Source organism: Salvelinus fontinalis, chromosome 41 (genome assembly GCF_029448725.1).
Source record: "Salvelinus fontinalis isolate EN_2023a chromosome 41, ASM2944872v1, whole genome shotgun sequence".
NCBI lineage: Eukaryota > Metazoa > Chordata > Actinopteri > Salmoniformes > Salmonidae > Salvelinus > Salvelinus fontinalis.
This window is the reverse complement of record NC_074705.1, coordinates 7,663,292-7,684,587: the sequence shown is the minus strand read 5'-3', so window position 1 is coordinate 7,684,587 and position 21,296 is coordinate 7,663,292. Positions and strand designations below refer to the sequence as shown.

Here is a 21,296-nt window from a genome sequence, read left to right as displayed (position 1 = left end):
TTAGCCCAAAAGTCTCTCTCCTCGTCTCAAAAACGCATGAAATTACATTATGACAAAAAGGCTGTTGATCGTTCTTTTGCACCAGGGGATCAAGTTTAAGTTTTGTTGCCAATCCCTGGCTCATCTCTGTCGGCACGTTTTTCTGGGCCATATCTTGTGGAAAAGAAACCCAGTGACACCAATTATGTGATGAAGACCCCAGATCGTAGGCGTTCTTCCCGTGTGTGTCATGTTAACATGCTGAAAGCGTATTATATATTATATGCGTGACTCTCCAGACAGCACCTCTGGTAAGCCAGTCCAGCCCGCCGTCTCCAGTATGGCTACGTGGTGCTGAAGCCTGGCTGGGACCTAGAGGAGGATAAGGAGGATGGGTTGGAGTTACGCCATACATTACAGCAGTGTGAACGCTTATGTAATTCGGAGATGCTGAAAAAGTTACCCTCTCAAATGGAACATTTGGATAACGATCAAACTAACTATCTTATCCGATTTGATAAATAGTTTTCTCAATGTGTTTCTGGACGTTCCAAGTCGCACGTCCATCTTGGAACATGACGTGGATGTGGGGAACGCTGCTCCTATTCGTCAGCATCCGTACCGGGTTAACGCTAAGAAAAGGGAGGTAATTTTATTTTATTTTTTATTTTTTTATTTTACCGTTATTTTACCAGGTAAGTTGACTGAGAACACGTTCTCATTTGCAGCAACGACCTGGGGAATAGTTACAGGGGAGAGGAGGGGGATGAATGAGCCAATTGTAAACTGGGGATTATTAGGTGACCATGATGGTTTGAGGGCCAGATTGGAAAAGTAATGAAAAGTGAGGTAGCTTATTTATTACAGAATGACATGGCAAATCCCAGTAACAGCTCCTGGAGTTCCCCATGTATTCTCGTTCCTAAGCCTGATGGTACGTCCCGCTTATGTACAGACTATTGTCACATAAATTCCGTTACAAAATCTGATTATTTTCCTCTACCTCGCTTAGATGACTGCATTGATAGAATTGGTTCTGCTGCTTATGTTAGTAAGTTAGATTTGCCAAAAGGTTATTGGCAGGTGCCTCTGACCTCCCAAGCTTCTGACATCTCGGCCTGATAACTTCGTACAATATACTGTGTCACCCTTTGTAATGTGTAATGCACCTGCTACTTTTCATCGCCTAGTTTACATTGTGTTCGCGGATGTGCCAAATTGTACTACTTACCTTGACGATGTGGTAATTCATTCGTCTACTTGGACTGATCATCTCGCCACCTTGAAAAGGGTGTTTCAGAGACCTGACCGTGTGGTGCAAGGACAACAACCTCTCCCTCAACCTGATTACGACAAAACAGATGATTGTGGACTACAGGAAAAGGAGGACCGAGCACGCCCCCATTCTCATCGACGGGGCTGGAGTGGAGCAGGTTGAGAGCTTCAAGTTCCTTGGCGTCCACATCACCAACAAATTAACATGGTCCAAGCACACAAAGACAGTCGTGAAGAGGGCACGACAAAACCCATTCCCCCTTAGGAGACTGAAAAGATTTGGCATGTGTCCCTAGATCCTCAAAAAGTTCTACAGCTGCACCATCGAGAGAATCCTGACCGGTTGCATCACCGCCTGGTATAGCAACTGCTCGGCATCTGACCGTAAGGCGCTACAGAGGGTAGTGCATAAAGCCCAGTACATCACTGGGGCCTACATGTACAAATTACCTTGAATAACCTGTACCCCCGTACATTGACTCGGTACTGGTACCCCCCTGTATATATCCTCGTTATTGTTATTTTATTGTGTTACTTTTTCTTAATTTTTTAAAACTTGAGTTTATTTAGTAAATATTTTCTTAACTCTATTTCTTGAACTGCATTGTTAGTTAGGGCTAGGCATCCTGCTAGTGGGACAACTTCCAGTGAAAATGGAGGGCGCACAATTAAAATAAATATTCATAAAATGATGGATATTAAACATTTAGGTACATACAAGTGTCTTATATCGGTTGAAAGCTTAAATTCTTGTTAATCTAACTGCGCTGTCCGATTTACAGTAGCCATTACAGCAAAAGCATGCCATGCGATTGTTTGAGGATGGCGCCCCACATCAAAATCATTTTCCACTGGCACAGGTTTCATAAATTAACAAATAGCAATGAAATATTCACATACTTTTTGAAAATCTTCCTCTGATTTCTCATCAAAAGGGTCCCAGCTATAACATGTAGTGTCGTTTTGTTAGATAAAATCCTTCTTTATATCCCAAAAAGTCAGTTTAGTTGGCGCCATCGATTTGAGTAATCCACTCGTTCAACATGCAGAGAAAGGAATCTGAGGTCATAATAGGTTTCTATTTACTCCTCAGATATCCTAAAATGTAATCAAACTATAATATTTCTTACGGAAAGAAGTATGTTCAATACACGAATTTCCAAGACTGTGTCCCTGTACTAAAACGGATCTTTCTTATTCGTTTTTGAAGTTACAAGCCTGAAAACGTGAACATAGACTGCTGACACCCTGTGGAAGCGATAGGAATTGCATCCTGGGAGCTAGAATTCAGTACGCCCCTATACTTTTCATTGTAAGAGCATGGGCTCTCAAAAAACAATCTGGTTGGCCTGAGCAACAGGCAATTTATTTTGGGCACGTCACATGTCAGGAGGAAATTGAGAAAAAAGGGTCTAAGAAGATTAAAGGCTTGTAAGTAAGCATTGCACGGTAAGGTTGTATTCGGGGCATGTGAGAAATATGATTTGATTTGATATAGCCAGAGAGCTAGCTAGGTTTTTAAGAAAGAGCATTTAAATTGGCATCTCTCTCCCTGTTTTTAGTCACAGGTGGGCTTATGAGTTGTGTTCCAATTTTACTGGGGATAGCTTTATTTGCGACCTATGTACAAATTAGAATTGTGCAATAGCAGAGCATAAGAGAGTTGCCAAATCAATGTTACACTGAATGAATTAAGTTATGAGTTATTTTTATTAAATGTTATATTCCAATGTTATTACTCATATTCCATTTCAATATTATATTCCAATTATTTATTATTTTCTCAATTAAAAACAACTATTGAAACCCTTTTGCTCCTGAATGTCATTTTATAAACTGTTGTGATTTAAAATCTTGTATTATTCAATTAATATGTAGTGTAATTGTACATAATGGATTGTATGGAAAAGGAACAACAGAGACAATAAATGTGCAGGTGAATTAAAAAGAGGAACTTTACATCAAATCTCCTCACAGTGCGGATATTAATGTTGCTTATTTGAATCAGCAATTAGACATTGTTATGGGGGGGGGGGGGCTAGTTACCCCCTAGTACCCTAACGTCCATAAACTCCATCATCTAATAGCGTGCATTTGCAGCGCAAACCCGCAGATCATGAGTGGGTGGGAACTGCGATATTAATCCGCTGATCCCTGTGCCATTCAAAAACCAATACCGGTAATCTCCCCAAATAGATCCATTATGAACTCATAAAGCAATATGGCAAAAATCTGAATTATTTGTCGTTGCCTTCTAGCTGCATTTTATGTATGCCGTTTGTTGAATGCATCGACCTAGCTTGAGTGGTTCTCAGAAACCACCTCCAGAATTAAAAGACGTCCCGCCCCTTTTCCTGCTCATGTAACGTGAAAACCCACTGTCACTCACTTTGGTTGCCTAGTACCCTCCTGGCATCATGCTAGAGTGTGCCATGCCCACGGTTTTCAACAGAAACGCAACGATCTGCTAATAAATGGAACTGCTAGTTACTAGCGAGGCCATCAATACGCATTTTGTTTTCTGTTTATTTAACTAGCAGCTGTGTTTTCATGGGAAATGTATTAGCAAGTTAACGTCAGATAGCGCGATAACTGCGCCAAAAATGATGCGAGATTCAATCGAATGCTGCACTGCTAGCTAGTCAGCCAAATCTGACTGGGGAATGGTCATTTCTCAGTTTGCCAGCATCACAGCTCTGACACATCACGAAGTCGTTCAGCTAGCGAGACATAACGCTGGAACCTAGCTAGCGTTTAGTTGGATAGAAAAAGAGGACGAGCATTTGCTGGGGAGTGGTGACTGTGCAATTGCAAGACTGGCCATATGGATGCGTTGCCTTTGTGTGCATTTTACTGACAATTGTGGCTTGGCTCTAGCTAGGGGGCGGACGTCGCTGAGAAGGCGGACAGTTGGCTACGTTAGCTAACTAGCTTGTTGGATGTCGCGACAGTGCAGTTAGCCCCGTTCGTTGTGTCAGGCCAAGAACCAGGGGACGCACGAACCCAAGTCAGTGAACACAGGGTATCGCAATCGAGGCGGGTAATAGGGATAGTTAACTAGCCAGGTAGCTAGCTAGTTGTCCAACTAGCTAGCTAACGTGAGAAATCTAAACAAGGCTTGAAGCGCGCATCAACGGAGAGAGGCCCTCAACACACCCCCTCGCACCGACACTGCCCCCTCTTCGTCGATCCTCCCGTGATTTGCTGAGATCTGTACACGGGTGAAGTCGGACAGTTCTCGGTTGGGGACAACTTGACAGCGAGGCCCCTAGCTCCCCTCCCCCATTCCCATCCAAGACCCTCCAGTCCACCTCCTCGCCAGACATTAGAAGCGAGGATCGTGATATTAGATACCTAGCTAAAGTTAACCCAACCAGCTAGTCCATTCTAACCAGCGGGCTGCCAAAACCAGGAGGGATGACTTTGGAGTCGATGATGGCTTGCTGCCTGAGCGAAGAGGCGAAGGAATCGAAACGAATCAATGCGGAGATAGACAAACAACTCCGGCGAGACAAGCGGGACTCGAGGAGAGAACTGAAATTACTCCTTCTCGGTAACGCAAACTGTCATCCATATTTTGGGGTTTCTTTGAACCATAGGTAGCTAGTTGCCGTTTTGTGAAATATCAATTTAGCTAACTAGATAGGTTAGTTAGCTAGCTTCAGGCCTCCATTTTTCCCCCAAGTGAGCTAGCTAGCTATCTAATGTTAGCTAACCAGTAAATATGTATTAGTTAGTTCACGTTAGCTAGCTAGATATGTGTTTGGTTAGCAAACGAGTTTGTTAGTTAGTCAGATGGGTTGGTAGCAAGCTACCTTCTGTTGCTAGCTAAATCACCAAGCCACTTGGCCAACATCTTGTCACTTTAGCTGTTGGTGCTACTAGTGCTTGCTAACTAGCTACCTAACGTTGGCATCTAGCTATTTGCTGTCATTGCATGCTTGCTAGCTAACTAACTGTGTATCTTGCTTACCATCAACTCACCCCTGGTTTAACTAGTCAATTAGTATATATACGTTCAGTTAGCTAGCTAAGTGCTAGGCTTCAATTTCATTCTTAGAACGGGGGAATGGTTCATAATCAAATCAAGTGGTTATGCTAACTATGAATTAGATGAGTAACGTTAGTGTCACCATATTGTTATATCTGCTGACTAGTACTGAATCCAAGTTCTACTACCACTAATACTATTACTACAAGGACTGGAGAGGTCCATTTCAGAATGAATCTGATGCTGAAAAGAATTTAAGCACATATGGTCATGTTAATGGTACTGTATTGCAGAAAACAAATCCCTCCCGTCTATTTTTATGAATGATCCATTGGAAGGTGATAGATTGTAACAGTTGTACTTCTAAATAAAGAATACAGGTGAGCTGAAAGGATGAATAGGACTAGGGGGTCACACATTACACAACCTGGCAGATGCAATTCCTATAGCTAGGCCTAGGCTCTATATGGGAACGAGTTCTGGTGTGCTCTCTGAATTAAATGTATATATGAAACATTGGGTGCAGCTTCCCAACATCCGTCAGAAGCATGTAGATACTTGTGGGTGTCTGTGCTTTTACAGACCCCCACGACTGAGAGCATGGGGGCAAAATCAGGAGAAACTCTTAAACGCTCCTGGCAGTAGAAGTTGTCCTTAGACACAGGTCTCTAGGATCAGTTTGGCGTTCCTAAATCCTAACCTTAGCCACAGGAGAAAAATAACTGGCCTTAGATTGCCAGTGTCTACCAGTCTTTTAGACATAAAAAAATTGCATTATGTTTCTATTGGACAAGCTCATTTCGGGCAGTAGACTAGCTCTGTTTCAGAAACGTTTGCTCCCGTTTCACACTTACAAACATATCCCAGGTTGTCTGACACGTGTGATTGCCCCTCTCTCCAGTCGTTTCCCTGTGGACCCTGGCTCAGTTCTGAGAAGTAGGCCAAACCAAACCACACAGAGAGAGATACTATTTTATTGTAGGCTATTTAGTCATTTTTTTCTCTATTTTATCACATTTTATCCTACTGTATTGTATTCTTGACTTGAACCTGTGGGGAGCATATTAGGCCTAGGTCATGTTGAAAAAAGTTCTTTCACGCGGAACAAAAAATATTAACACAACATGCAAAGTGTTGGTAACATGTTTCATGAGCTGAAATAAAAAAATCTCTAAATGTTTCATACGCACAAAAAGCTTATTTCTCTCATTCTGTGCACAAATTTGTTTACATCTCTGTTAGTGACTTTCTCCTTTTGCCAAGATAATCCATCCACCTGACAGGTGTGGTATATCAAGAAGCTAATTAAACAGCATGATCATTACACAGATGCACCTTGTGCTGGGGGCAATAAAAGGCCACAGATGTCTCAAGTTTTGAGGGAGTGTGCAGTTGGCATGCTGACTGAAGGAATGTCCACCAGAGCTATTGCTAGAGAATTTAATGTTCATTTCTATACCATAAGCAATGTCGTTTTGGAGAATTTGGCCTTACATCCAACCGGCCTTACGACTGCAGACCACGTGTAACCATGCCAGCCGAGGACCTCCACATCCGGCTTCTTCAGCCCCCTGGACAGCTGATGAAACTGGGTTTGCACAACCAAAGAATTTCTGCACAAGCTGTCAGAAACCATCTCAGGGAAGCTCATGTGGGTTCTCGTCATCGTCACCAGGGTCTTGACCTAACTGCAGTTCGGCATCGTAACTGACTTCAGTGGGCAAATGCTCACCTTTGATGGCCACTGATACGATGGAGAAGTGTGCTCTTCATGGATGAATCCCGGTTTCAACTGTACTGGGCAGATGGCAGACGTTGTGATCAGAGTGCTCCATGGTAGCAGTGGGGTTATGGTATAGGCAGGCATAAGCTATGGACAATGAACACAATTGCATTTAAGAGATGGCAATTTGATAGCACAGAGATACCATGATGAGATCCTGAGGCCCAATGTCATGCCATTCATCCACCGCTGTCACCTCATGTTTCAGCATGATAATGCATGGCCCAATGTTGCAAGGATCTATGCACAATTCCTGGAAGCTGAAAATGTCCCAGTTCTTCCATGGCCTGCATACTCATCAGACATGTCACCCATTGAGCATGTTTGGGATGCTCTGGATTGGCGTGTACGACAGCGTGTTCCAGTTCCCACCAATATCCAACAACTTCACACAGCCATTGAAGAGGCCACAATCAACAGCCTGATCAACTCTATGTGAAGGAGATGTCACGCTGCATGAGGCAAATGGTGCTGAAACCAGATACTGATTGGTTTTCTGATCCCCTCCCCTACTTTTTTTTTTTAAGGTATCTGTGACCAATAGATGCATATCTGTATTCACAGTCATGTGAATATCATAGATTAGGGCATCATTAATTGATTTCTATTGATTGATTTCCTTTGAACAGTAACTCAGTAAAATCTTTGAAATTCTTGCATGTTGCGTTTTATATATTTGGTGTGTACACACACACACACACACACACACACACACACACACACACACACACACACACACACACACACACACACACACACACACACACACACACACTATCTGTACCCAGTAGGCTCAGTTGGATTACTGTTCCCCACTTCCATTTCTCAATTCTACTGCTTCAGAGTGGAGCACAGAGATGATGGATGTGTGGGTTGGGACTGCTCACTTCATCATCAATATATCTCTGTTTATACCTACTGACTATTCCTACTCTTGTGATGCAATGCTGTGTGAGTCTAGGACCAGGGCTGGAACTAAAGCCAGTACTAGTTCTGCAGGATCAGCTACCCCTGATTAGTGGAGAAGTCTACTTCCTGTATCAGATTTTCAGATTTTAGTCTGTCAGTGGGTCTTCTTTGAGAGGCACTGTGTGCCTGTGCCTCTTTGTGACCAGTCATGCTGTACACAGACTATTCTAAGTGAGTTAAGGCTGTGCATTTGTGTGTCTGAGCGGGGATAAGGAGGTGTAAAGAAGGATTAGTCCAGGTCTATAATAGGCTTTGTTAAACATGGCTAAAGCTTAGACTGATATGTCACTGACTCCTATTAGTCACACGTCTCACTAGGGCTGTGTGTGGTTTTCCAGGTCAATTACCTTGTTTTTAAGCTCCATAGTTCTACACTCTCCTGTTCAATGCATGATGTTACGAGTACCAGAGTCCCAGGCTGTTGCATTTATCAGGAGTTGATTGTACATGCAAATACTGTGGTTTCCTATGGCTCGGTTGGTTGAAGTGCTTGTATGACCAAAGTTGAGTTTCGATGCCTGAAGATGGGACAGGCCATGGAGACCTCACTCACTCTCTACCCCCCCCCCCCCCCCCCCCCCCCCCCATCTCCCCTGTAACATGTGCTGCTGAGGGCCATATCAGGTCATGGGACCAGCCATGCTCCACAGCTCTGGTGGCGTTTTCCTCTACTTGGTCAAAACACCGAGAGGGCTCTAGGCTGGCTCGGCTGGTGGCTGCTGTAGCTTGACTAGGGACTGGCTGGCTGGGATGGGGGCTGCTGCAGCTCGACTTGGGGCTGCTGTTGCTTGACTTGGGACTGGCTGGGCTGGGGGCAGCTGTTGCCTGAATTTGGGCTGTGTTGGCTGGCTGGGCTGGGGGCTGGGCTGGGGGCTGCTGCAGCATGACTTGGAGCTGTGTATCTGTGGCCTGGGTGACCTGGGCTGTTGGCTAAATGAACTGCTGCCTACTCAGTCACTTTCTTGCCCTGCTGCTTCGCTCCAAATGGGAGGGGTTTCCATGTTGGGCTAGCAGGGCTCAGACTCTCCCAATGGAGAAGAAACTAGCTCAGATGAAGTTCGATTTGGGTGGTCACTCACTAGCCAGGGGCAGGCTGAGGGGTTTAGTTCTAAACCCTGGTGACGGTCAGAGCAGAAATAGCCTGGAGGAGAGAAGACTCAGGTGTTCTCTCATTATTTTGGTCATATAAGGGAATGTTGTCATGCTTCTTGAGCTAGACTTGACAGCCGTGTGTGTGTGTTAAATCCCTCCATGCCAAGGGTCAGGTTTAGGGATAATGATCTGACTTGCATTACATAAATACTATTACAAAAAAATTGCATAATTCTATATTCCATTTTTTTTACCTCCTAGGTCATCAACACGGTTTTCAGGTTCACTAAACTTTTTATAGGATTCTGACCCACTGTGACTGACTGGCTGGTTCACAGTCTGACAAACACACACACATATACACACACTCAGAAGTCAGCCTACTTTCCCAGGTGCTCACCTTGTTAATGAAGAGCATTTTAATCGAGTGTGTGTCCCACAGCCGCCAATCCTCATGGAACACCACGCACACACAGCCCAAACGGGGTCATGCATTTCTCTCTGGAGATGTAGGGGGGTTATGAGGCAGAGTTCTAGACTAACTTTAATTCTAGTGGCTCTGGTGCTCCCAACTTTTTCAGTTGATGGCGCCAGCACATGATTTGGTCATCCCGGTTTTTCACCTCTGCTCAGCGATAATGACCTGACCTGTGTCTCGTAATGTGCCTGCATTCCATACAGAACCTAGTAATGACTAGCTGTCTTTTATATTCACATGCCCTAGCAGAGCTTGACATTCAGGTACATTTGCCACTGGCACACCGGGTCAGTGCCAACTGGAAGCTACTGGCCCGAATTAAAATAATACTGACCAGGGTAAGCGGATGATGCACGCATCATTTAAATGTTATCTTTCGCTTGCGGGCTGAGCAAGTAGCCTATAGTCTATAATGACCTACCCTCCATACACAAAGAAATTACATTTTAACTTGACAATATAATTTATATTGATTGTTTGGAGAGAAAAAAATTGTGCAAATATTTAATTTTATCTGAAAAGGGTGTTAAAAGATTTTTGAAGTCACTTTGTAGGGTTCTATAAAATCAGTTTTTATCCTTTGGTAAATTCAGTTTGCGCGGTTTTATTTTTCCAGGCTTCTGAGTTATCAGAGTTTTTTTTCAGGTTCACTCTCAAAAAATTTTCAGGTTCACTCTCAAAAGAACATTCCATTTCTGTATTTAAGTCCACAACAATGCTTAAACCACACCAGGAGAACAAAAGCAACGTTGGAGGGTGTAGTTGCCCTTTAATTTGTGTAAACTAGCAAGAGACCATTGTTTGGCTAGTTGTGTTTTTACTGTAGGCTACAATGTCACTGTAGGCTACATCTGATGGCAGTTTGCTAAACAAATGTCCTGCGATTGATACAAATCATCCTGATATCATTCTGCCAGGTAGACCTACTTTGCAGTAATTTAATTGGGAAGCTTTTTTGGGGAATGCCTTTAGAAATGTTCATTCAGCCTCCCAAGTGGCACTACAGCGCAGTGTTGCGAAGTCACTACAGCCTGGGGTTCGATCCCAGGCTGTGTCACAACCGGCCGTGACCGGGAGTCCCATAGGGCGGTGCACAATTGCCCAGCATCGTCCGGGTTAGGGGAGGGTTTGGCCGGGGGGCTTTACTTGGCTCATCGTGCTCTAGCGACTCCTTGTGGCGGGCCGGGCGCCTGCAGGGTGACTTCGGTTGTCAGTTGAACGGTGTTTCCTCCGACACATTGCTGCTGGCTTCAGGGTTAAACGAACAGGTGTTAAGAAGCGCGGTTTGGTGGGTCATGTTTCGGAAGAGGCATGACTCGACCTTCGCCTCTCTCTCTCTCGAGCCCGTTGGGGAGTTTCAGCAATGAGACAAAATCGTAATCACAAAAATTGGGGAGACAAAGGGGGTAAAAATTACAACAAAGTTAATTCAAACATTGCATGATGACTGAATTGCGCATCGCAAAGATTCAACCAAGACTTCGAACCAACATTTTTGAATACCTGGTTTACTTACCCATTGCTGTTTTGAAAAGCTAATTGTGAACCAAAGACTAACGTGACCAGCTACATTTTTTTTTCACTTGTACCCTAGCGACCAATAAAAAAAATAGTGTCGTACTGCCAAGTCAAGTGGTTGCAAATGCAATGTTAGTTTTTTTGCAGTTTTGATCCTTGTGAGGGTAGAGGGGAAAATTGTCACATTTACTACCCCCTTGTCAGTCCCAAGGGGCCAAGGCTCCGTTCTAGAAGCACTGTTTCGACTGCTCCTACAGTTTTGCTTCGGTACTGCAGTTTAACTGACACCCAGCCCAGAAAGATAATTGCCACATAGAGAAGTCAGATTAGAAATTCCTAATAAGCAGCTCTCGAATCTTCAGGTGGCATCGACGGCCATGGCCGTAATGCCCCCCCCCCCAAAAAAAATCCATGCCTTGCAGCCAAAGTGGCCATTGTGACCTTGCGCTGAATACAATAATTATTCTTCTCTTCTCCCAGCAGCTAATCACCCTGCTCCGAAGCACCTCTCGCTCACATGTCTTTCTCAGATAATTAAATTCTTATTAACCAATGCCTGTCACGTGATTGGGTCCTTCTCACTGGCATCGCTGCTCCGAAGTAGGCTACAAGTGAAGACGGACTCATCAGGGATGCAATCGCGGGCCATTCTTATCTGAATTCTGATGTGCATATAACCTGTTATCAGCAGTCTGCTTTACCACAATGCAAATGTCTACCTCTGGATTTGCATACACACACACACACACACACACACACACACACACACGTAAATCACTAGGTAGGGCCCTATAAAAACGGAATCCAGACAGAAACGGAATAAAAAAACAAACCAATTTTAGTTAAATTATTCCGAGGCGCATCAACAAGATGAGTATGCCTAATGAACAGCAAAAGCACTAGCCTATGTCAATCTACTATGCCCCATAGTACAAAGGTTGAGACGTTCTATTGTGCAGGAAATAAATATCCCAAACACTCTGGGACAGTTGTGGGATGCGACGGAACCCAAATTAATACAACCACTGTACATAAGTTTTTTTTTATTTTATTTTTTTATAAAGCAATGAGGCTGATGCAACAGATCAGAAAGTTAAGCTGAAAATGTTGATGAACTATTAGGCTATTTCTTCACATTTATTAAGCACAGCAATGCGCACGCGGCAGTAGGCTATAAGCATGAATATTCCAAAATGCAATTAGCAGCAAAAGTGCACCACACATGCGAGTGGTTTCATATGACAGAGATGAAAAATACCCTTCAGAAATGTATACCTCCATTACACCTAAATTGTCATTGTGCGTGCAACAAAAGTTCAACATTCGCCTTATGCTACCATTTCTGCATTTGATAAATCCAACCTATGAATCAAACAGAACGCACTGCAACGCAATGCTGCATGGCAAACGCAGCGTTCCATTGGAAATGAATGTACTTCTGGTGTACAAAATGCAATGATGCTGTCGGTGTGATCGAGGCGTTAGAAAGAGGGAAGACCTAAAGATGCATGGGTTGTTAATGACTAGGATTGCGTCTTTGGCTGCTGGACAACAAAATAAAGTTGAGAACATGAGACACTGGTTTCAATGGCATATGAGGAAGTGTTTATAAAATAATCCCCTTAACATTCCTATGGTCAGAACATGGTAAGACATGCCTCATAAAATGATTAACTTCCAGGTTTTAACCAATTACGTTTATGGTTAAGTAGTTTCAAAATGTTGACTCCCTCCATTCAGATTGGGTGATGTTTAAGAGCACATCAGGCACTGGCCTTTCTTTCCTATCGGAACGAACAGTCCCTCAAGTATGTGGACAGAATCAAGCCTTTAGATGGTAATAATGATCCTACTTTATATTTATCAAACATGACTGGCGTTTAGCCTGTTTCTATGTAATTAAAAGTCTCATTTAAAGTTTGGCTACATTTTCAGGCGCCTCCCTCATGTCAGCATCGGTCTGGACATGATATGCTCTTGCCAATACGCATAGGCTATCACCTGCACTTCGTCATGTAGGCTAATTATTTCTGCACATTTACATAACTTCTGTTACGAAAAACATAAGTGTTTCAGTTTTCAAATCGATTTAAATTGACTATTTTGGTTAATGGCCTTGGTGCCCTGGCAGATGGCCTTGGTGGCCTTGGTACCCCTAGCAGATGGCCTTGGTACCCCTAGCAGATGGCCTTGGTACCCCTAGCAGATGGCCTTGGTACCCCTAGCAGATGGCCTTGGTGGCCTTGGTACCCCTAGCAGATGGCCTTGGTACCCCTAGCAGATGGCCTTGGTACCCCTAGCAGATGGCCTTGGTACCCCTAGCAGATGGCCTTGGTACCCCTAGCAGATGGCCTTGGTACCCCTAGCAGATGGCCTTGGTAGCCCTAGCAGATGGCCTTGGTAGCCCTAGCAGATGGCCTTGGTAGCCCTAGCAGATGGCCTTGGTAGCCCTAGCAGATGGCCTTGGTAGCCCTAGCAGATGGCCTTGGTACCCCTAGCAGATGGCCTTGGTACCCCTAGCAGATGGCCTTGGTACCCCTAGCAGATGGCCTTGGTACCCCTAGCAGATGGCCTTGGTACCCCTAGCAGATGGCCTTGGTACCCCTAGCAGATGGCCTTGGTACCCCTAGCAGATGGCCTTGGTAGCCCTAGCAGATGGCCTTGGTAGCCCTAGCAGATGGCCTTGGTACCCCTAGCAGATGGCCTTGGTAGCCCTAGCAGATGGCCTTGGTAGCCCTAGCAGATGGCCTCGGTGCCCTGGCACATTGGGCTCCTCTTGAAGGCCAAATGGCCTTGCCCCTAAGAAGATCCAGACCCTTTAGTCATCACATCTGTGACAAAAAAATCGGAATTAGTCAAATAATTGTAGCAGAGGCTGAAAATTCACCCCCCCAAAAAGGAGCTTAATTTGTCACTCACAGCCAAAGATATTAACATTTATATATTCATCAGATGTCTAAGGTGATGACGTTGTTGTGGCTGGCCCCGTTGCTCCCTGTGCGCACTGAGTGGTAGTGCACATGTGATGCTGGTCTGTATAAACCGGGTGCAACCCGGATATAGACGGTCCATGAATTGGTGAACGTGAGTAGATTACCTTGAAAACAACAGGGTGGACATCTTGGACGCAGTCTCCAGTTCTTATACCCCAGTGGTCAGACCCCCACGTCTCTTTCTCCCCCTCTCTGTATCCCTATTTCTCTGCAACCCCCCTCATCACTCCTTTTTTTCTGTCTCTTTATATCCCCTCCCCCCTGTTGATGTCAGACTGGAACTGATACACTGGTTTGTTCCCCCTTCTTTCCCTAAGCTTGAGGATAAGTGTGTGTGTGTGTGTGTGTGTGTGTGTGTGTGTGTGTGTGTGTGTGTGTGTGTGTGTGTGTGTGTGTGTGTGTGTGTGTGTGTGTGTGTGTGTGTTTTTAGGTAGGCCAACTAAGGAAGGTGGGGTGTCACAGGTAACATAGGTAACATTGACTGGCCTGGGGTGCTGACCACAGGATCTCTATAACCACAGTTGGTAGGCAGCTGGTGTGTGTTGTATGCCTTAGGGCTGCCACTTGTGTGTGTGTCTCCTAAATGCTGCCAGAGAGATACGTATACTTTGGGTCGCCCAGCAGGCATGCTCCTGTCTCTTCACTCCAAATGTCTCTGTGTTAACTATGATTAGCTGATTAGTCCTTTATTTCTTCTCCTTTCTAAAGTCGTACACACACATCCTACGTTTCCACAACAGGTTCAGGGTACAACAAAACCACCTTGGGGAAAAACGAATCGAAAAATACGTAGTAGTTGTAGTTTTTGTTAGGTGTGAGGCATTGTTGACGAAGCTTGGGCAGCATCGACACGGTCTATGATCACGTTCCCATCCCACAGTGGGGAAATCCAGAAATGAGCTACATAGATAATCAACCACAGTTCACCACTGGTTAACCTCACCTAACCTGTTATCAGCAGTCTGCTTTACCACAATGCAAATGTCTACCTCTGGATTTGCAAACACACTTATATATACACACACACACACATAAGTCACTAGGTAGGGCCCTATAAAAACGAAATCCAGACATAGAAACAGAATAAAAAAATGTATTGAACTTATTAGAAAAGTAGTTAAATTGCACTGAACTGTCAGCAGAGGAAATCCATTCTGAGATATTACAGGTTGTGTCTGCATGTGCAGACTTTGGTCTGGTTTGTTGGGGTTCAGTGTTTTTTTATTTGTTTCTAAATCGGAAATCTACTATGTACAGTACCAGTCAAATGTTTGGACACACCTACTCATTCAAGGGTTTTTCTTTATTTTTACTATGCTCTACATTGTAGAATAATAATGAAAACATAAACTATGAAATAATACATATGGAATCATGTAGTAACCAAAAGTTTGAAACAAATCAAAATATATTTTAGATTCTAGAAAGTAGCCACCCTTTGCCTTGATGACAGCTTTGCACACACTTGGCATTCTCTCAACCAGCTTCACCTGGAATGCTTTTCCAACAGTCTTGAAGGAGTTCCCACATATGCTGAGCTCTTGTTGGATGCTTTTCCTTCAGTCTGTGGTCCAACTCATCCCAAACCATCTTAATTGGGTTGAGGTCGGGTGGTTGTGGAGGCCAGGTCATCTGATGCAGCACTCCATCACTCTCCTTCTTGGTCAAATAGTTCTTACACAGCCTATTGGTGTGTTGGGTCATTGTCCTGTTGACAAACAAATGATCGTCCCACTAATCGCAAACCAGAAGGGATGGCGTATCGCTGCTGAATGCTGTGTGCCTTGAATTTTTGCATAAATCACAGTGTCACCAGAGTTTTGATGTCTTCACTATTCTACAATGTAGAAAATAGTAAAAATAAAGAAAAACCCTGGAATGAGTCGGTGTGTCCAAACTTTTGACTGGTACCGTATAATATACAAAATACGCTGCTGATGTAAGGTCAGTTTTGTATTTCCCCTTCACAGTATTGGGATGCAGCCCAAAAAGAGAAGAGGCTGTAACAGTGTTGGGACATTGCCCAAGGAGAGAAGAGGCTGTGTTACAGTACTGGAACACGGCCTGTGTCCTCAGTGAAAGATCAGTCTGAGGTCTGATTTATTTCTCGTGACCCTATCATAAGATCTCTCCCTCCATCTCGCTTCTGTTCTGTCACTTCCTCTCCTCTAGAGCACACTACCAGCCTCTGTCTCCCTCCTCTCCCCCAGCCCACTCCCGCCTTCTCTCCCCCAGCCCACTCCCGCCTCCACTCCCCCAGCCCACTCCCGCCTCCTCTCCCTCAGCCCACTCCCCCCTTCTCTTCACCCAGCCTCGCCCTTACTCCAGCTCTCCTCTCATGCCCCTAATCTTTGTCTTCCTCCCACTCCCCTTGGCTGGAAACCATCTCCACCATTATCACCCCCCCCCCCCCCCCCCCCTTCCTCTCTCTTCCCTTCGCCTCTCCCGTCCCTCATTCTCCTCCCTGTCAAGCATTTGGGATATTCAGAACTAGAATCTGTCCATTCTTTTTTGGTGGCGACCTAAAAAAACGGAGGTCACCTTTTAATAGATCACACTGCTGGGTTTGATAACGCTTTCCTTCCCAGTCGGCAAAGAGAGAGAGAGAGAGAGAGCGAACCAGAGCAACGCTTACATATACACTCTCACACCTTTTACTAGCTGACACTACTTGGGTCTTTCCAGGCTGCAGCGCGAGAAAGACAGCAGTGCTTAGAAAAACGCCCACGAGGCTACAGCGCAGGGTGAAACACACAGCCCACACACACACACACGTCTGGTAAAGAGAGGGGTGTATGTGGTATCAGATATGATGGTGGCAAGAGAGCAGAGTAATAGGGGAACCTTGCGCAAATACCTCAGCAAACAGAAACACACAGCACTGATTTTTAGCGGACACTTAACACTACATTGGAAAAATGATTTGGTAAATGCACACAAACGTTGAATGTGTTTGTTTAACATACAATTCTTCAGGGAAACAGAAAGATAGCATGCGGTCAGCAAAAAAATCTGGACGTTGTGTTGAACTTGAGTAGTGTGTGTGTGTGTGTGTGTGTGCACACAAAATCAAAAGTTTGGACACACCTACGCATTCAAGGGATTTTCTTTATTTTAACTATTTTCTACATTGTAGAATAATTGTGAAGAAATCAAAACTATGAAATAACACATATGGAATCATGTAATAACCAGAAAATTGTTAAAATCTAAATATATTTTATATTTGAGATTCTTCAAAGTACCACCATTTGCCTTAATGACAGCTTTGCATACTCTTGGCATTCTCTCAACCAATTTCACAAGGTAGTCACCTGGAATGCATTTCAACAGGTGCCTTGTTAAATTTGTGGAATTTCTTTCCTTCTTAATGCGTTTGAGACAATTAGTTGTGTTGTGACATGGTAGGGTGCAGTCGCAAAAACCATCAAGCGCTATGATGAAACTGGCTCTCATGAGGACCGCCACAGGAAAGGAAGACCCAGAGTTACCTCTGCTACAGAGGATAAGTTCATTAGAGTTAACTGCACCTCAGACTGCAGCCCAAATACATGCTTCACAGAGTTCAAGTAACAGACACATCTCAACATCAACTGTTCAGAGAAGACTGCATGAATCAGGTCTTCACGGTCAAATTGCTGCAAAGAAACCAATACTAAAGGACACTAATAAGAAGATGAGACTTGATTGGGCTAAGAAACACGAGCAATGGACATTAGACCAGTGGACATCTGTCCTTTGGTCTGATGAGTCCAAACTGTCTTTGTGAGACGCAGAGTAGGTGAACGGATGATCTCTGCATGTGTGGTTCCCACCGTGAAGAATGGTGGAGGAGGTGTGATGGTGTGGTGGTGCTCTGCTGTTGACAGTATCAGTGACTTATTTAGAATTCAAGGCACACTTAATCAGCATGGCTACCACTGCATTGTGCAGCGATCCGCCATCCCATCTGGTTTGCGTTTAGTGGGACTATCATTTGTTTTTCAACAGGACAATGACCCAAAACACACCTCCAGGCTGTGTAAGGGCTATTTGACCAAAAAGGAGAGTGATTGAGTGCTGCATCAGATGACCTGGCCTCCACAATCGCCCAACCTCAACCCATTTGAGATGGTTTGAGATGAGTAGGGCTGCAGAGTGAAGGCAAATCAGCCAACAAGTGCTCAGCTTATGTGGGAACTTCTTCAAGACTGTTGGATAAGCATTCCTCATGAAGCTGGTTGAGAGAATGCCAAGAGTGTGCAAAGCTGTCATCACGGCAAAGGGTGGCTACTTTGAAGAATCTAAAATATATTTTGATTTGCTTAACACTTTTTTGGTTACTACATGATTCCATATGTGTTATTTCATAGTTTTGATGCCTTCACTATTATTCTACAATGTAGAAAATAGTAAAAATAAAGAAAACCCTTAAATGAGTAGGCGTGTCCAAACGTTTGACTGGTAATCTATATATTTTTTTATTTAACCTTTATTTATGTTGGCAAGTTAGTTAAGAACAAATTCTTTTTCACAATGATGGCCTACCAAAAGGCCTCCTACGGGGGCGGGGGCTGGGATTAAAAACATAATACAAAACACACATCACGACAAGAGACACCACAACACTACATGTAGAGAGACAAAAGACAACACCATAGCATGGCAGCAACAGATGACAACACAGCATGGTAGCGACACCACATGACAACAACATGGTAGCAACACAACATGGCAGCAGCACAACAGTTGTCTAGGAACAACTTCATCCTCCTCCTCAGTATTGTATCAGACTGAAGAGAGGAGCAGGGCCCTTCTACATAGCAGCAGAGAGAGAGCCTGAGGCACAGTTATATTTACTATCCGCTAGGAAAGAAAGAGGAACAACTGCAGGGGGAGAGAAGAGGGGTTGCCATGGCAACCGAGATATGGCTGCTCTTCAAAAACCTTGAATGTAGGTGTTGGTGTTTATTTCTCCAGCTCTTTCAGTTTGCAGATATAGCAGATCTGTGTTTAGGGATTGACATGGCAGTAGCCTGTTGGTAGCCTGCCTCAGGGTATATGTGTATTTCTGTGAATATGGTGCAGAGAGGCTGAGAAATATGGGTTACCAGCAGCCCCCTTGGCTAGTGAGGGTTTAGCCAGCTAGCTGAAGTAAATCTAGCTAAAATGGTTACTTTGTGAATTTCTGATTTGGACAAGTTCAGATGGTACCTCACCGTTTCTTTCCGTCTCGTGCGTGCTAGACACGACCCAGGTGAGGACAGTTGGTGACATAAATCAATGAATTACCAGGGAGAACAGAGAAGCATCGGTGTTGTGGACCGGTAGGCCTGGAAGGGAACGCCACTCCTTTAAAAGACAAGCGGCTCAAGTTGTTTAATCTCACTCAATGATATGGCTGTTATTGTCTTCCATACCCCCCCCCCCCCCCTTATATCTCACTCACTCACAGATGGCTGTAGTATTGGGACAAAGAACCTTTGACATATCTGAGAGCATAAACAGTTTAGCGTAATCTATTAGACCTGTTCCCAGTACTGTTTTGTAATGCATGGTGTCTGGCTGGGCCCTGGAGAGGCTTGTATTAGCTAAAGGAGATGAGGGTATGGCAGGGTCCCGTGTTTCTGCAGGAAAGACGAGGGTCTACTTCTGGCAGTCAGGTCATGTGACAGTTTTGTTTGAACCAATCCCCTGCCTCCCCTCGATTATATACGTAATAAAAATAGAAGCGCAACATGCAACAATTTCATAGATTTTTATTGAGTTACAGTTTTAGGGAATCAGTCAATTAAAATAAATAAATTAGGCCCTAATCTATGGATTTCACGACTTGGAATACAGATGTGCATCTGTTGGTCACAGACACCTTTACAAAAAAAAAAAATGGATCTCGTCACTGTATTTTTGTGCATTCAAAGGTTCATCGATTAAAATGCATTCTCTAAAATGATGTTGGTAGAGAAATCAACATTTGAATTCTCTGGCAACAGCTCTGGTGGATTTTCCTGCAGTCAGCATGCCAATTGCACGCTCCTCAACCTAACACATCTGTGGCATTGTGTTGTGACAAAACTGCACGTTATAGATTGGCCTTTTTAAAAATTGTCCCCAGCACAAGGTGCACCTGTGTAATGATCGTGCTGTTTAATCAGCTTCTTGATATGCTACACCTGTCAGGTGGATGGATTATTTTGGCAAAGGAAAAATGCTCACTAACAGGGAATGAAACAAATTTGTGCACAACATTTGAGCGAGAGTTTTTGTGCAGATGGAACAATTCTGTGATCTATTATTACAGCTCATGAAACATGGGACCAACACTTTACATGTTGCGTTTTCTTTTTTGTTCAGTGTATGTCATTGGTTGGATGGAGCCTTATTTGAACTCATTCCTCTGTTTACGATTATTACTCTTCTCACGGAAGTGCACTCATTCATTCCTCTTCATGGATTGGAAAGGAAAGGACTGGTGAAAGAAGGAATGCGAAGCCAGTGGAAACTCCCTGTAGCCCATACCTACACCAAGCCAATGATTTTAAATTCATGAGATGGGAGTGAGCAAGTACTACTTTATGGAAACTGTGAGGGTAGTCTAACTAGTTGGTCGTACAGCAGTAGGATTTCATAGTAACCCCAAACCGTCCTATGCTTTGTAGTTGACCATGGGGGTGAAACGAGCCACTGTGTGAATGGATACTGCAGTGCAGGCTGGGTTGAATGGAGCTCTGGGTGGTTCTGGTGGGGGTGTCGGTCTGAGGAGGAGAACATGGCTGTGGCGATCTGACAATCATCTGGTTCCTTCTGGTGGAAGCTGTTGTCGTAGCTGTTTGTGTTAAAGAACGACACTGTTGAAACGGATCTCACTGGATTACCCTTCACTCTGGCACTCACAACACAACTCCCTCCCTCGCTTTCTCTCTCTGGCTCGCCCGCTGGCTCTCTGTCTCGCCCGCTCGCTCTCTGGCTCACTCTCTGTCTGTCTGGCTCGCTCTGTCTCTCTGGCTCGCTCTGTCTCTCTGGCTCGCTCTGTCTCTCTGGCTCGCTCTGTCTCTCTGGCTCGCTCTGTCTCTCTGGCTCGCTCTGTCTCTCTGGCTCGCTCTGTCTCTCTGGCTCGCTCTGTCTCTCTGGCTCGCTCTGTCTCTCTGGCTCGCTCTGTCTCTCTGGCTCGCTCTGTCTCTCTGGCTCGCTCTGTCTCTCTGGCTCGCTCTGTCTCTCTGGCTCGCTCTGTCTCTCTGG

General features: G+C 44.5%; 1 protein-coding gene across 2 annotated transcripts in view; it reads left to right on the top strand.

Annotated features, from left to right (window-relative positions):
• The first annotated feature begins 3,658 nt into the window (after window positions 1–3,658).
• The window catches only part of LOC129840361 (guanine nucleotide-binding protein subunit alpha-11-like), a 34,027-nt gene continuing 16,389 nt past the window's right edge, over window positions 3,659–21,296 (top strand). For both annotated transcript variants that reach the window (XM_055908176.1, XM_055908177.1), the window contains exon 1: window positions 3,659–4,807. In XM_055908176.1, the coding sequence (XP_055764151.1) occupies window positions 4,672–4,807 (136 nt within the window). In that variant the 5' untranslated portion in view covers window positions 3,659–4,671. The remainder of the gene's footprint in view (window positions 4,808–21,296) is intronic.